The 14,810-nt window shown below is 59.2% G+C and overlaps 1 protein-coding gene across 5 annotated transcripts; it reads left to right on the forward strand.

The window, feature by feature from the left end:
• Positions 1 to 946: 946 nt before the first annotated feature.
• FLII (flightless I homolog (Drosophila)) lies at positions 947 to 14,672 on the forward strand. 5 transcript variants are annotated; one of them, XM_011961638.1, is made up of 30 exons: positions 947 to 1,234; positions 2,835 to 2,945; positions 3,259 to 3,330; positions 4,588 to 4,668; positions 4,998 to 5,083; positions 5,170 to 5,331; positions 5,670 to 5,773; positions 6,115 to 6,290; positions 6,376 to 6,533; positions 7,268 to 7,352; positions 7,673 to 7,820; positions 8,002 to 8,138; positions 8,329 to 8,541; positions 8,802 to 8,981; positions 10,078 to 10,160; positions 10,285 to 10,359; positions 10,611 to 10,694; positions 10,773 to 10,944; positions 11,464 to 11,568; positions 11,649 to 11,840; positions 12,146 to 12,334; positions 12,426 to 12,565; positions 12,650 to 12,887; positions 13,019 to 13,173; positions 13,260 to 13,320; positions 13,426 to 13,554; positions 13,642 to 13,748; positions 13,832 to 13,937; positions 14,068 to 14,133; positions 14,215 to 14,672. In XM_011961638.1, the coding sequence occupies exons 1-30, from the start codon at positions 1,172 to 1,174 to the stop codon at positions 14,347 to 14,349; spliced, it is 3,813 nt and encodes a 1,270-aa protein (XP_011817028.1). In that variant the 5' UTR covers positions 947 to 1,171; the 3' UTR covers positions 14,350 to 14,672. The 5 variants fall into 5 exon arrangements, with proteins under 5 accessions (XP_011817028.1, XP_011817029.1, XP_011817032.1 ...); XM_011961639.1 differs by having other exon boundaries at positions 8,005 to 8,138; XM_011961641.1 differs by having other exon boundaries at positions 1,157 to 1,234; positions 2,728 to 2,945.
• The last annotated feature ends 138 nt before the right edge of the window (positions 14,673 to 14,810 follow it).

Here is a 14,810-nt window from a genome sequence, read left to right on the forward strand (position 1 = left end):
CCCCTGCCACCTGCTCCGTGCGAGCTTATGTGGGCCATTTTCCACCTGGGTCTGTTTTTCTCCTTTAAAATGGGGACACTAGACCCCCTCCTCCCCTACGAAGGATGGCTGGGCATGTAACAGCTGTGGCTCATTTATCGGGGTCCTGCTATGTGTCAGCCAGGGCGAGCCCCCTGTGAACAGCGGGGACCAAGACGGATGCTTCCCTTCTGGAGCCTCCCTTTGTAGGGGGGCACGAGCAGAGTGGTGCTGACACTAAGTGGGAATAATAAACCTGGCACACAAAACAAAACGGAATAATAACCTGCCACTCATGCGCCGGCTGTATGCTGCGGGCTACACGTGCATTCTTTGTTCATTTGCTTATGATGACAACCTTAGGAAGCATTTTACAAATGAGAAAACTGGGTAGGGCGTGGTGGCTCACGCCTGTCATCCCAGCACTCTGAGAAGCTGAGACCGGAGGATCACTCGAGGCCAGGAGATCAAGACCAGCCTGGGCAATGTAGCAAGACCCCCGTGTCTACAAAAAATAAAAATAAATTTAGCCAGGTGTGGTGGTCTGCGCCTATAGTCCCAGCTAATCGGGAGGCTGAGCCCAGGAGTTCGAGGCTGCAGTGAGCCATGATCACACCACTGCATTCCAGCCTGGGCGGCAGAGCAAGAAGACCCTGTCTCAACAAAATAAAAACAACACATGAGGAAACTAAGTCCAGAAGCTGGAGAGCTAGGACCCGAGGACCCAGGTGTCTCACTACCACTGGTCAGCCAAGTACACGCACTTCCTGGGCCCCTGCGACCCGGGGCCGGGATTTAGAATCTTTCCTAGGTCAGGGCCAGCTTCATGTGCTGCAGCAGTACGGGGGACGGTGCCTGGCCCAGCGGCCGTTAAGGCCCCTGCCCTGAGACGCTGGGACTTAAGCCTGGAGACGGTGGAAGCCTCCAGCTCCTGCACAGGAAACGCCCAGCACTCCTTGATGCCACCGCAGCCTTCGAATAGACGGGGAAACTGAGGCCCTAAGAGGCCTAAAGCCTACACTTCCCGGCAGAAAGCGACGGGCGCGGGCGGGTTAAAGGGGCGGGGACGGCGCTGGCCCAGCCCGTGTCTCCCCGCACCGCCCCCGCCCCGGCCCTCCTTAGCCCTGCCCGGCCCGGCAGCGAGAGGGGAGCCATGGAGGCCACCGGGGTGCTGCCGTTCGTGCGTGGCGTGGACCTCAGCGGCAACGACTTCAAGGTGAGCTGGACCGGGCGCGTGCCGGGCCTCCCTGCAGGCCTTCTCTTCCGCCCGGCCCGCTTGGCCTCCGCTTCCTGTCCCGCCCGGCTCCAGGCCCTGCGCGTCCCCGGGACTGCGGCCGGGGCGGGGGTGGGGCTCTCCCCTGGCCAGGAATGGACCTCCGAGGCCTCCGCCCGGTGCCTGTACGGGGAGACCGAGGCCGGACAGGCCCAGGACGGACGCTTGGGCTCGGAGTCCCTCCGGGGACCCGGCCAGGAGCCCCCACCCCGCGTCCGTGTTATCCGTCTGGGCCGGACGGTGGCCTGGGGGTCGGGCGAGCCTCCCCGCCCGCCAGAGGTCACACGCCCTGACTCAGGGATGGCGGCCTGGCAGCCCAGGGGCGGGTGTGGAGCCGACTCATCACTGCCCTCTCCCCGCCACCGCCACCCGCCATCCTGTGTGATCCTGGGCCTCTCACATCACTTCCCCTCTCAGAGCCCTGGCTTTCTCAGCCGGTGAAGGGGCTTAAAAGTCGCCTCCTTGGATGCGAGGGGTGTAGTGAGATTTGTTGGTGTGGAGAGTGTGTCAGGCGGGTGTGCCAGGTGCTGGGTGGCAGTTGTCTGAGCAGCTGCTGTCCTGAGAGAGAAAATGACGGAGCCCAGCTCTCTGTAGCCAATGGGTGGGGCAGGAGGTGGTTCCAGGACTCAAGAATGAGACAGGCACTGCCGCACCATAGGGGAAGCAGAGAAAGAGAGGAGGGAAGAGCTGGCTGGAGGATCAGCCTCACCTTCAGGGTGGGTGACTGGCAGGGTCTGCCTGGGTTGTCAGTCTGGGGCTGAGGACGAAAACGCAGGTTTTTCCTGCATTTACCTGCATGTGTACACACGTTTGACCCCAAGTACAAGTGGCCACACCACTTTTCCCTGACCCCATCCCCACCACCCTAACCTGGGGTCTCCGTTCCTCTTTGCTGAACTGGGAGAGTCTGAGTCACCAGCTGGGAATGTGGCCCTAGGGGGAAAGGAATACCAGCCGCGGGCACTGAAGGCACGTGTTGCCCCAGACTTGGTGCCACAAGGGCTGGGTGCCAAGGCGAGTATTCACACACTGGGGGAGTGCAGTGATGTGGCCCTGCCCTGCAGGGTGGGGAGCCACGGTCTCCGCAAGCAAGAGTTTAGCCCTGGCTGTGTGAATCGCCTGTGTGCTGATGGCAGGGTGAGGGTACAGGTGGGGCCTTTGCAAAGGTTTGGAGGGGGGAGTCCCCCACCCCAGGCCTCCAGTCAGAGTGTGGAATGCTGGGTGAAGGAATTTGAGTAGAGCTAACCACAGTGCCAGGTGCCGGGCTCTCACCTGAAACAAGCCATTTTTGTCCTGGCCCTCCTGGGGCCCAGAATCCAGTAGGATAGACAAACCTTAGGCCAACACTTTTGTCACAAGGGGGCTTTTATTAGTCCCATTCTATGGGTGAAGAAATTGAGGTGCAACGATGAAATGACTTGTCTGTGTTCTCACAGCTGGTGAGAATTGGTTCTGTGGCTCCCCAAAGGCTCCCATGGGCTGGAGGAGCCATAGAAGGTGGTGAGCAGGGGCTCTGTGCTTCACCTTGACATCCTTCCCCCAGGGCGGCTACTTCCCTGAGAATGTCAAGGCCATGACCAGCCTGCGATGGCTGAAGCTGAACCGCACTGGCCTCTGCTACCTGCCCGAGGAACTGGCTGCCCTGCAGAAGCTGGTAAGGGGCTTTGGGCAGGCAGGGGAGGGTCCCTGTGGATAAGCCAGATGGGCAGAGCCTGTGGAGAAGGCAAACAACTTCTCCAGAGAGAGGAAGAACACCAACAGCTATGAACACAGCTGGAAGAAAGGGAGTGGGCACCCTGTCCAGGGAGGTATGCAAGAAGAGGCCGGGTCTGTGAGGGAGGGAGGCTGCAGCGGGAATTGGGCCAGCGTGGCTGAGGCCTTCCTGGATGGTGCAGAGTTGTGGAGGCAGGCGGGGACTCTGGACACCCCATCCACCGGCTGAGCCTGTGCTCCCCGTTCCGGCCCAGGAGCACTTGTCTGTGAGCCACAACAACCTGACCACGCTTCACGGGGAACTGTCCAGCCTGCCGTCACTGCGCGTGAGTGCTGGCCGGGAGGCCGCCGGGCTTGGGGTCGGGACCAGGGTCTGGCCAGGGACATGAAGCCTGGGCCACACACCAGGCTGGGCCAGCATCTCTGCCCACCTCCGTGTCAGGCTCAGAGGCTCAGGTGTCACCAGAGGGGCCCCCTTGTTAGAGGTTACAGCAGTGCCCTGCGTAAAGTAACCCATGTGGATCAGAGAATTCCCTCGGGAAAAAGATAAATCCAAAATCTTACCAGCCATTATGGACAATAACTACGGTAATAATAACCAATACAGGCTGAGCCATGTTCCCATTATTCTGTTAGGATTTTTTCATATGCTGTAACCCTCCACTAATGTTGCGGAAGAGAAACTTGGCCACCGAGGCAGATTGCTTGCCCCAGGTCACAGAGCCAGGCAGTGTTAGAGCTGGGGTTGAGTAGGGTTTGGCCAGGAGCACCGTGTACCTTCTACCCAAGACTTGAACGTCCCAGAGCATCAGGCCCTTGGCCAGACCCTGTAGGCCTCAACAAGGGCCATTCCCATCTGAAGTCAGAGCCCTGGAGATGTTTAGGGCACAGCTTCTGACTTGGACCCTCTAAGTTCAAAGCTGGGCTTTGCCACTTCCTGGCGATGTGACCTTGTACAAATCCCTTCTGCTTTCTGCGTCTCATCTGCAAGTGCAGTGGTTGGGAGGGGCAGCAGTGACCTTGGGGGGAAGCAGCAGCAGGTGCCACGTAGGCATTCGGACTGGAGAAGTGGCGGGGCAGCTCCGGTGACTCCCGTTGTCACTTGCAGTCACAGCACCATTCTCTGGCCCTGTTCCCTCTCATGCTCAAGCTTTCTGCATCTCTGTAAGGTGTAAGGAGGTGTCAGCCTTAAGTTAGGGAGAGAAAGCAGACTTCCTCTCAGTCCAGATGCTGATTTCCAGTTCTCGCCGTGTGTTCTGAAAACCCTGACTCAGCCCTCACCCCTATCTTACCTTCTGGAATGAAGAAGAAGAGAAATTGTTTGAACAGAAAAGATTCCCTGAGGACCCTGTGCTGGGCTGGGGCACATTTGAGCTGGGCTTTGAGGTGTGAATAGGAGTTCACTGGGAGGCTAGTAAGAGCCCCCTCTAAGAGAGTGGGGCTATTTGATCAAAGGCCAGAGGTAAGAGAGTCCTAAGGCCTGGCCTCTGGTGAGCTCCCTGAGGAAGTGTCCCTCTCTAGACTCTCTGTTCCTTCCTGGGAGTGGAAGCCAGGAATCATAGACTCTTATGGTTTATTCCCAGGCCATCGTGGCCCGAGCCAACTGTCTGAAGAATTCCGGAGTCCCCGATGACATCTTCAAGCTAGATGACCTCTCAGTCCTGGTCAGTGGCTACCCACTCATCTAGCCCCTATGCTAGCCGGACCATTCAATCCCCACTCACTATAAAAGTCCCTGGGGCCATTGTCATCCCATTTTGCAGATGGAAAAACTGAGTCTTGGAGTGGATAGTACCTTGCCTGAGGTCACTTTTGGAGTCAGATCCCTAACCCAGGCACTCTTCCTCCCAAGTCCCTGACTGTTTCCCTTTGGCCCTGAAACCCCCTCATCTACCTCAACACCCAACTCAGTGCCCTGGCCTGATCCCCAAGCTTGGCAGAAGCCTGGCAGGGTGGAGACTCCCCTTACCTGGGTCTTGCCCCTTCTACCCAGGACTTGAGCCACAACCAGCTGACAGAGTGCCCGCGGGAGCTGGAGAATGCCAAGAACATGCTGGTGCTGAACCTCAGCCACAACAGGTGCCAGGCCAGCCGGGGGCAGGGGCAGGTGGGCCTTGGAAGGGTGGCCGGTGCTGACTCAGGTGGCTCCTGCTCCCCACCCGTAGTATCGACACCATCCCCAACCAGCTCTTCATCAACCTAACCGACCTGCTGTACCTGGACCTCAGCGAGAACCGCCTGGAGAGCCTGCCCCCGCAGATGCGCCGCCTGGTGCACCTGCAGACACTCGTGCTCAATGGGAACCCCCTGCTGCATGCACAGCTCCGGTGGGCACCCCCACGGGCCGCACTTCTGCGGAAGCCACCCTGAGGAGTCTGGCCTGGCCCCTTAACTTCCCAGGGCCCCAGCCCTTCTCCACTGGACCCAGCCATCCCTCCATGCAAGCAGCACCCCTCAGCCTCCAACCTCCTAAGTATCATGTCCACCTCTCAGTCCTGTCTTCCTGCTTACACGCCCTGCAACCACCCTTGGGCTTGTCCCTTCAGCCAGATGTGACCTCACACCTACCGTCAGGGCCCTGTGCTCTTGGTCCTGCCCTGCCAAGCCCCACCCTTGACACCCCCTCGGTGGGCCCTGGCCCTGACCACTCACATCACCCTGGCAGGCAGCTCCCAGCGATGACCGCCCTGCAGACCCTGCACCTGCGGAGCACCCAGCGCACCCAGAGTAACCTCCCCACCAGCCTCGAGGGTCTGAGCAACCTTGCAGGTCAGGCAGCCCCAGGAGCCCCTCTGAGCTGTGGCCCCCTCTGGGCCCTCTTGCTTCCTTATGGGTGAAGGGGGTTGAACCCTGCTCCTCAGACCGATGCCCAGAGGGAGGAAGCTGCAGTTATGTTACAGTGACTTCTGCGATTATGATGATGCCTTAACACTGACTTTATGCTCAGACACCCCTCCCAAGCCCCGTGTGAGAAACTTGGGCGCACAGCAGTCGTCATTTGCCTAAGGCCACGCAGCTTAGAGGTGGCAGAGTTGGGGTTCACACTAGGGCCAGCTGCCCTGGCACCTGCTGTATGCGCCCCAGCTGATGCACCCCACCCTGCACCCCAGATGTGGACCTGTCCTGCAACGACCTGACGCGGGTGCCTGAGTGTCTGTACACCCTCCCCAGCCTGCGCCGCCTCAACCTCAGCAGCAACCAGATCACAGAGCTGTCCCTGTGCATAGACCAGTGGGTGCACGTGGAGACTCTGAACCTGTCCCGAAATCAGCTCACCTCACTGCCCGTGCGTCAGATACCCTCGGTAGGGGGATGGGAGGGAGGCGGTGAGCCTGGCCCTGACCTCCCACCCCTGCCCATTCCCCGTCCAGTCAGCCATTTGCAAGCTGAGCAAGCTGAAAAAGCTGTACCTGAACTCCAACAAGCTGGACTTTGATGGGCTACCCTCGGGCATTGGCAAGCTCACCAACCTGGAGGAGTTCATGGCTGCCAACAACAACCTGGAGCTGATCCCTGAAAGTCTCTGCAGGTGCTGGGCAGGGCTGGGGCTAGCAGGGGCACTCCCAGCACAGAGAACCCCAGGATCGTAGTCAGAGCCCACCCTGTGGTCAGTGCAAGGCAGACAAAATGAAGATGGGTTAATTTTTTTTTTTTTTTTTGAGACAGAGTCTCTCTTTGTTGCCCAGGCTGGAATGTAGTGGTGCAATCTCGGCTCACAGCAGCCTCCGAGCCCCGAGTTCAAGCGAATCTCCTGCCTCAGCCTCCTGAGTAGCTGGGATTACAGGCGTGTGCCACCACGCCCAGCTAATTTTTGTATTTTTAGTAGAGATGGGGTCTCACCATGTTGGCCAGGCTGGTCTTGAACGCCTGTCCTCAAATGATCCGCCTGCCTCAGCTTCCCAAAGTGCTGGGATTACAGATTTGAGCCACCGCGCCTGAACCGGTTAATTCACCTTTGTGGATGAAGACCACAGTCCCATGCCAGCCATTCCCAACTTGAGCTCCTGAGAGCACCCTTGGGAGGGCACTGTTAGGGACACGGCCACATGAGGTGGGAACGCAGTGTTGCTTCCCTCCCCTTCTGGAGGTCACAGTGCCCATAACATGGTCTCTTAGCTCAGAGAAGTCCTTCAGGCAGAGAATAGAGACCCCTGCGTGGTCCTCTGACCGTACCTGCCTCCCCTGCCCAGGACTAGGGGTTTTCTTGCCCACTTCCCCTTGTCCATCACCTCCCCGAGGCCCTGGCCGGCCCTGTCTTCACAGGTGCCCAAAGCTGAGGAAACTTGTCCTGAACAAGAACCGCCTGGTGACCCTCCCAGAAGCCATCCATTTCCTGACGGAGATCGAGGTCAGGCATGCTGGCTTAGAGGGCTCAAGAGAAATGAGCAAGGGGTGTGCCCTGGAGCAAGGGGGTCCCAGCAGAGGCCTCCTGAGGGGGGTGGCCAGTGCCAGGGTGCCCGTGGGGAGAAGGTGGGCCAGCTCCCTGCATCCAGAGTACACTCCACAGTCTCATTTAAACCCCCAACCAGCCCCAGAGGTGGGTGGGAGGAGAACCCAGGTCCCTGACCTCTCAGCCCTGGCGGCTGCAGACAAGAGCAAGAAACTGGATGGTGTGTCTGGGAGGTGGGACCCAGGCTCAGTGCCAGCTCTGCTCACCCTACGGGGCAGGTCCTGGATGTACGGGAGAACCCCAACCTGGTCATGCCGCCCAAGCCCGCAGACCGTGCCGCTGAGTGGTACAACATCGACTTCTCACTGCAGAACCAGCTGCGGCTGGCAGGTGCCTCCCCTGCTACCGTGGCTGCGGCTGCAGCTGGTGAGTGGGGAAGGATCTGGCCTGGGAGCAGGGGCTCCTCTCCAGGCCTCAGATGACACCATGTAAATGGGGTGGCGTACACCTTTCTGAACCCTGGTGGGTAGAGTTGGCCCCTGGTGGGTCGCATGCCCAAGGGGGCAGCAGGCCCAGTGAGGGCTCAGCTGTTTGCCCCTCCCTTAAGCAGGGAGTGGGCCCAAGGACCCTATGGCTCGCAAGATGCGGCTGCGGAGGCGCAAGGACTCAGCCCAGGATGACCAGGCCAAGCAGGTGCTGAAAGGCATGTCAGATGTTGCCCAGGAGAAGAACAAAAAGCAGGAGGTGAGCCAGGCCAGGGCTGGGACAGGGCAGGGAGCCTTAACTTCTACTGAAGGCTGACCCTGGCCAAGAGGGATGGGGGGCGCTGGGCAGAGAGAACAGCTGTACAAAGTCCCTGAGGTGTGGGTAGCAAGTAAAGACTAGCCTGAGTGGCTTCACAGAGTCAAGCCATGCTCTGTGACTCTGCCCCCAGGAGAGCGCAGATGCCCGGGCCCCCGGCGAGAAGGTGCGGCGCTGGGACCAGGGCCTGGAGAAGCCACGCCTTGACTACTCCGAGTTCTTCACGGAGGACGTGGGCCAGCTGCCCGGCCTGACTATCTGGCAGATCGAGAACTTCGTGCCTGTGCTAGTGGAGGAAGCCTTCCACGGCAAGTTCTACGAGGCTGACTGCTACATCGTGCTCAAGGTGAGGGCCTGGCATGCTGTTAGGGGCCATGTGACCCGGTGCCTTCCTCTAAGATGGCTTAGTCCCCAACTCTAGAGTTTTGTTCAGGGAAGCCAGGTGGGAGCTGGGCAGGCTGCTAGAGGTGCTCCAGGCACCTTTGTACTGCCCAGGGGCAGTACAAAGCCCCTGGGGCTGGGAAGCCTGTGCTATTCAGAGTGGCCTCTCTGGGGTTGCCGGAAAGCCAGGATGAAGGCTGATGTGGACGGGGCCTTGGCTTCCAGACCTTTCTGGATGACAGCGGCTCCCTCAACTGGGAGATCTACTACTGGATTGGTGGGGAGGCCACACTCGACAAGAAAGCTTGCTCTGCCATCCACGCTGTCAACTTGCGCAACTACCTGGGTGCCGAGTGCCGCACTGTCCGGGAGGAGATGGGCGATGAGAGCGAGGAGTTCCTGCAGGTGCCAGCCCAATAAAATTGGGAGTGGACAGAGTGGGGGACCCAGAGAACTCTGGTGCAGGGGCAGTGGGCCCAAGGAAGGTAGGCAGAACAGGTGGGCAGGTAGGGAGCTGGGATTAAAGGGGGCTGGATCAACGATACTGTGCGGGACCTAAGGCAGACGGCAGGGTGAGGTCTAAGGTAGCCAAAGCCTGGGTCAGTAAAGGAGAGTTCTGGAACATGGGGCAGAATTCAGCCGGGCAAGGGTAAGGGTACAAGACTGGGCGCGGGAGCTAGACCAGTGGGCTGACACGGGAGCTGAGAGTAGGTTGGAAGGGGTGTTGTCGAGAGCAGTGAGGAGGCAAGGCCAAAACCTGTTATTAGGAGGCAGGGACACACCTGGGTGCCAAGGAGGTGGGGCCAAGGGTGGGACCAGAGTCCAGTCTTGAATAAATTACTGAGCAGTGTTAGCCACCAGCTGGTTATACCTGGACATATGTTCGCATGTACACACACATGGAGTTCATGTACAAATACCCCCCGCCTGAGATTTTTTTTACCCATATTCACCCAGGTTTCCACTCTTCCATGAACCCACTTGCTTGTGTACCCTGATATGCATGCATCTAGACATGCTGCTGGCATCTTTACACACGTGGGTGAACGCGTCCATATTTTTCATACATCCTAACACCCCAATGTGTGTATGTTTATAGGCACATATGTGTATGTTTTTTTTTTTTTTTTTAGACGGAGCCTTGCTCTGTCCCCAGGCTGGAGTGCAGTGGCGCGATCTCGGCTCACTGCAAGCTCCGCCTCCCGGATTCACACCATTCTCTAGCCTCAGCCTCCCGAGTAGCTGGGACAACAGGCGTCTGCCACCAGGTCCAGCTAATTTTTTGCATTTTTAGTAGAGACGGGGTTTCACTGTGTTAGCCAGGATGGTCTCGATCTCCTGACCTCGTGATCCGCCCGTCTCAGCCTCCTGAAGTGCTGGGATTACAGGCATCATAGATTTGTAGCTCAGTTCGCCTGTATGCAACTCTGTACCGCACCGAGAGGCAGTGGTTGGTGGGGAGGGAGCAGCTCGGTGGTGAAGAACCGCACCCCACACGCAGGTGTTTGACAGCGACATCTCCTACATTGAGGGTGGAACAGCCAGTGGCTTCTACACTGTGGAAGACACACACTACGTCACCAGGTGAGGGCATGGGGGCGGTGGGGGGCATGGACCTGGAGTCTGCTGGCAAGGGGTGGAGGGGAGGGTGTTGTGGCTAAGTTAGGCCCTTGGTGTCTACACTGAGCCACTCTTGTCCTGCGCCCAGGATGTATCGTGTGTATGGGAAAAAGAACATCAAGTTGGAACCTGTGCCCCTCAAGGGGGCCTCTCTGGACCCAAGGTGAGCCCCAACAATGTGAGGTGGAGGTGCTTCACCCTCACCCTCCTCCCCACCAGTGGGGGCAGGTGTGGGCCTCTTAGAAGAGGAGGCCCTCTAGCAACCCCTTTAACTCCTGCCCACGAGCTTGGCGGGGGATCCCTGAGGCTTACCTAGAAACCCCATAGTGAGGGATTTTTTTGGTGGGGTCAGGAGTATGGGGTGACCATTGCCCCATGCCCCATCGCAGCTCCTTCCTGCCCCTTTCTGTCCAGGTTTGTTTTCCTTCTGGACCGAGGGCTAGACATCTACGTGTGGCGGGGGGCCCAGGCCACACTGAGCAGCACCACCAAGGCCAGGTACGAGGATACTGTGGGGTCTTTTGCGTGAAGGAAAGGGGTGCGAGCCTCGCTGATGGCTTTGCGTCCTGTTCTCAGGCTCTTTGCAGAGAAAATTAACAAGAATGAGCGGAAAGGGAAGGCCGAGATCACACTGCTGGTGCAGGGCCAGGAGCTCCCAGAGTTCTGGGAGGCACTGGGTGGGGAGCCCTCTGAGATCAAGAAGCATGTGCCTGATGACTTCTGGCCGCCTCAGCCCAAGCTGTACAAGGTGAGCCCTGCTGCTGAGGCCCACCTTGGCCTCCCAAGTTCACTCACTGACGGGGGAATAGGCTACACACCGATGTAGTTGGCTGTGGGCTCCATCTCGACTTTGGTGGGGAGAGGGTGCCACCTTCTGGACAAGGAACAGTATGAGCAAAGGTCCGGAGGCTGCTTTCGAGAAGTAGCCTGACTGAGTCTTTCCAGGATGGTGGGGCCGGAGGGGAGACAGAAGCACCTAGTGCCAGGGCTGGGAACCTTGGCTCAATTAACCAGATTGTTGTGAACAGGAAAGGGACAAGTTAGAGAATTATAAATGACATGAAGGGCCTGGAGAGGGCAGGCAGGGAAAACACCATTTAAAAGCCCTTCTGAAAGGATAGCCCTAAAAAGACCTTGACGGGGAGGGGCAAACGGGAGCAGTCAGTGAGCCACGCTGCAGGGCAGGGCTGGTTCCAGAGCAGAGGGCTGTGTGGCTGAGGCTCCTGTCTCCAGACCCCTTCCCTGCCATGCTCATCCTTCCTGCCAGGTGGGCCTGGGGTTGGGCTACCTGGAGCTGCCGCAGATCAACTACAAGCTCTCCGTGGAACATAAGCAGCGTCCCAAGGTGGAGCTGATGCCAAGAATGCGGCTGGTAAGAGATGCAGGAGGAGGGCGCGGGGCCGGATCCCTCCCTGTTGGCTGGGCTTTGACCTCCAGGCTCCCGGTCCGCAGCTGCAGAGTCTGCTGGACACACGCTGCGTGTACATTCTGGACTGTTGGTCCGACGTGTTCATCTGGCTCGGCCGCAAGTCCCCGCGCCTGGTGCGCGCTGCTGCCCTCAAGCTGGGTCAGGAGCTGTGCGGGATGCTGCACCGGCCACGCCATGCCATGGTCAGCCGCAGCCTCGAGGGCACCGAGGCGCAGGTGCGCTTGCTGCTTCGGAGGCCCCTCTCCAGGATCCTTTGCACCCTGACATGCCCTGACTCCTGTGGTTCCACTGTCTCCCTACAGAGCTGGGCCCAAACCCACCTCCTCTTTGCTGACTCTGCCCAGACCCCGCCCCCTCTGCAAGCTGCCACTCCTATTCCTACCTCCGTGTCCGAGGCCCCGCCTCCCAAGCCCCGCCCTAGATCTCCCTTGGGTCCCGCCTCAAGCCTCGGGCTACTTCCTCCAACCCTAACCTTAACCATGCCGCACCCCTCATGGTTAGTTGATGGCCTCCCTGGCAGGTGTTCAAGGCCAAGTTCAAGAATTGGGACGACGTGTTGACAGTGGACTACACGCGCAACGCGGAGGCCGTGCTGCAGACCCCGGGTCTCTCGGGGAAGGTGAAACGCGACGCCGAGAAGAAAGACCAGATGAAGGCTGACCTCACTGCGCTCTTCCTGCCGCGGCAGCCGCCCATGTCGCTGCCGGAGGTGGGGGCGGGGCCAGGGGGCGGGCCGAGGGCGGGCCCTATGCGCACAGCGCACTCAGACGTGCCGCGGGGCGGGTCCCTGCCGCCTGCAGGCGGAGCAGCTGATGGAGGAGTGGAACGAAGACCTAGACGGCATGGAGGGTTTCGTGCTGGAGGGCAAGAAGTTTGCACGGCTGCCGGAAGAGGAGTTTGGCCACTTCTATACGCAGGACTGTTACGTCTTCCTCTGCAGGTGCCACCTCAGCACTCCCTTCCCTAGGTCCCTCCCCTAGTGCTGGGGGCTCGAGCTCTTGCTCATAACCCTCAAACCCGGCAGGTACTGGGTGCCCGTGGAGTATGAGGAGGAGGAAAAGAAGGAAGACAAGGAGGAGGAGAAGGCCGAGGGCAAAGAAGGCGAGGAGGCAACAGCTGAGGCAGAGGAGAAGCAGCCAGAGGAGGACTTCCAGTGCATTGTGTACTTCTGGCAGGGCCGGGAAGCCTCCAATATGGGCTGGCTCACCTTCACCTTCAGCCTGCAGAAGAAGTTCGAGAGCCTCTTCCCTGGGAAGCTGGAGGTGTGCCTGGCAGCCCCGCGAGCCCGAGGCCAGGCGGAGGGGTGTGGTGGGGCCCAGACCCAGGAAAGGTTAGGCTCCCAAGGGGAAGGTGGGGATCCAGGGAGCTGCCCCTAACACTTCCACATCCCCAGGTGGTTCGCATGACGCAGCAGCAGGAGAACCCCAAGTTTCTGTCCCATTTCAAGAGGAAGTTCATCATCCACCGGGGCAAGAGGAAGGCGGCCCAGGGCGCCCAGCAGCCCAGCCTCTACCAGATCCGCACCAACGGCAGCGCCCTCTGCACCCGGTGCCTGGCTGGGGGAGGACACAGTGGCGAGCAGGGGTCAGGGAGCCAGGCCTGACTCCTTGCTGATGCCCCCATCCCTTCCACAGGTGCATCCAGATCAACACTGACTCCAGCCTTCTCAACTCCGAGTTCTGCTTCATCCTCAAGGTGGGGTTGTGGGTGTGAGCCAGGACTCCGTGGACCAAGGGGTGGGGTGTTTGGGGGCTAAGTCAGCTGCAAACACCCTCACCCCCACCCCTGCACACTCCCCAGGTTCCCTTTGAGAGTGAGGACAACCAGGGCATCGTGTATGCCTGGGTGGGCCGGGCATCAGACCCTGACGAAGCCAAGTTGGCAGAAGACATCCTGAACAGCATGTTTGACACCTCCTACAGCAAGCAGGTCAGGAGGCACGCGGGCAGGCAGGCGGGCACACACAGGGGAGCCAGGGCAGGCAAGGGCCCTGGGCTGGAGTGGCCTTTCCCACAGGTTATCAACGAAGGCGAGGAGCCCGAGAACTTCTTCTGGGTGGGCATTGGGGCACAGAAGCCCTATGATGACGATGCCGAGTACATGAAGCACACACGGCTCTTCCGGTGAGGCCAGGGCCCTGACCCTCCCCTCGGTCCTGGCACTGCTACTTATGACCTCTGGCCTCACCTTGACCCTTGATTCCCAGGTGCTCCAACGAGAAGGGCTACTTTGCAGTGACTGAGAAATGCTCCGATTTTTGTCAAGATGACCTGGCAGATGACGACATCATGTTGCTAGACAACGGCCAAGAGGTGCGATGTTGCCACTGGCCCTGCCCTTCTGAGGAGGCACCCGTAGACTTAAAATGGGAATTTTGGAGCCAGGAGCACGGGGGTGTTCCCAGGCACCCATGCGACCGTATCTCCTCTGCTGCCCCCACAGGTCTACATGTGGGTGGGGACCCAGACTAGCCAGGTGGAGATCAAGCTGAGCCTAAAGGCCTGCCAGGTAAGCTGGGTGGAGGGAGGGCCGAGGTGGGCCTGTGGGCAGGGCAGGGTCATCACCCAAGGCTCACTGTCCCCTTGCCAGGTGTATATCCAGCATATGCGGTCCAAGGAACATGAGCGGCCGCGCCGGCTGCGCCTGGTCCGCAAGGGCAATGAGCAGCACGCTTTTACCCGCTGCTTCCATGCCTGGAGTGCCTTCCGCAAGACCCTGGCCTAAGACAGGCTGGCACAGCCCCAGGCTTGGTGAGGAAGAGGAAGGAGCCTCGTCCACTGTCTGCTAGCAAAGAATGTACTGAGGTGACAACGCCTGCTCCAGCCACGTCCAGTGCCACAGTCCCCAGTAGCCTCAAGCAGCACCAATGGGGATGACCCTGACAGGTGCCCTCAGGGGTCTGGAAAATCCGACTCCCTCCACAGTGTGAGCACATGTGTGAAACCCCCTCACTTCTCTGCCAGGGATAAAGCAGATGTGGCTGCCCTTTAAGAGATATTAAATGCTTTTATTTTCAATATTAAAAATCAGTATTTTTAATATTAAAATGGCGCTAATTTTAACAAAATAACAGAAAAAACCCCAAGGTACAATCTACAGGAAAACTCATCTTGGGCCCCCCTACCCCCTCAACACACACACCTGACTAGGCCCCAGCTGTGGATGCCCAGCAGAGCTCCCAGTCA

This window comes from Colobus angolensis, unplaced genomic scaffold, assembly GCF_000951035.1.
Source record: "Colobus angolensis palliatus isolate OR3802 unplaced genomic scaffold, Cang.pa_1.0 Scaffold560, whole genome shotgun sequence".
Lineage (NCBI taxonomy): Eukaryota > Metazoa > Chordata > Mammalia > Primates > Cercopithecidae > Colobus > Colobus angolensis.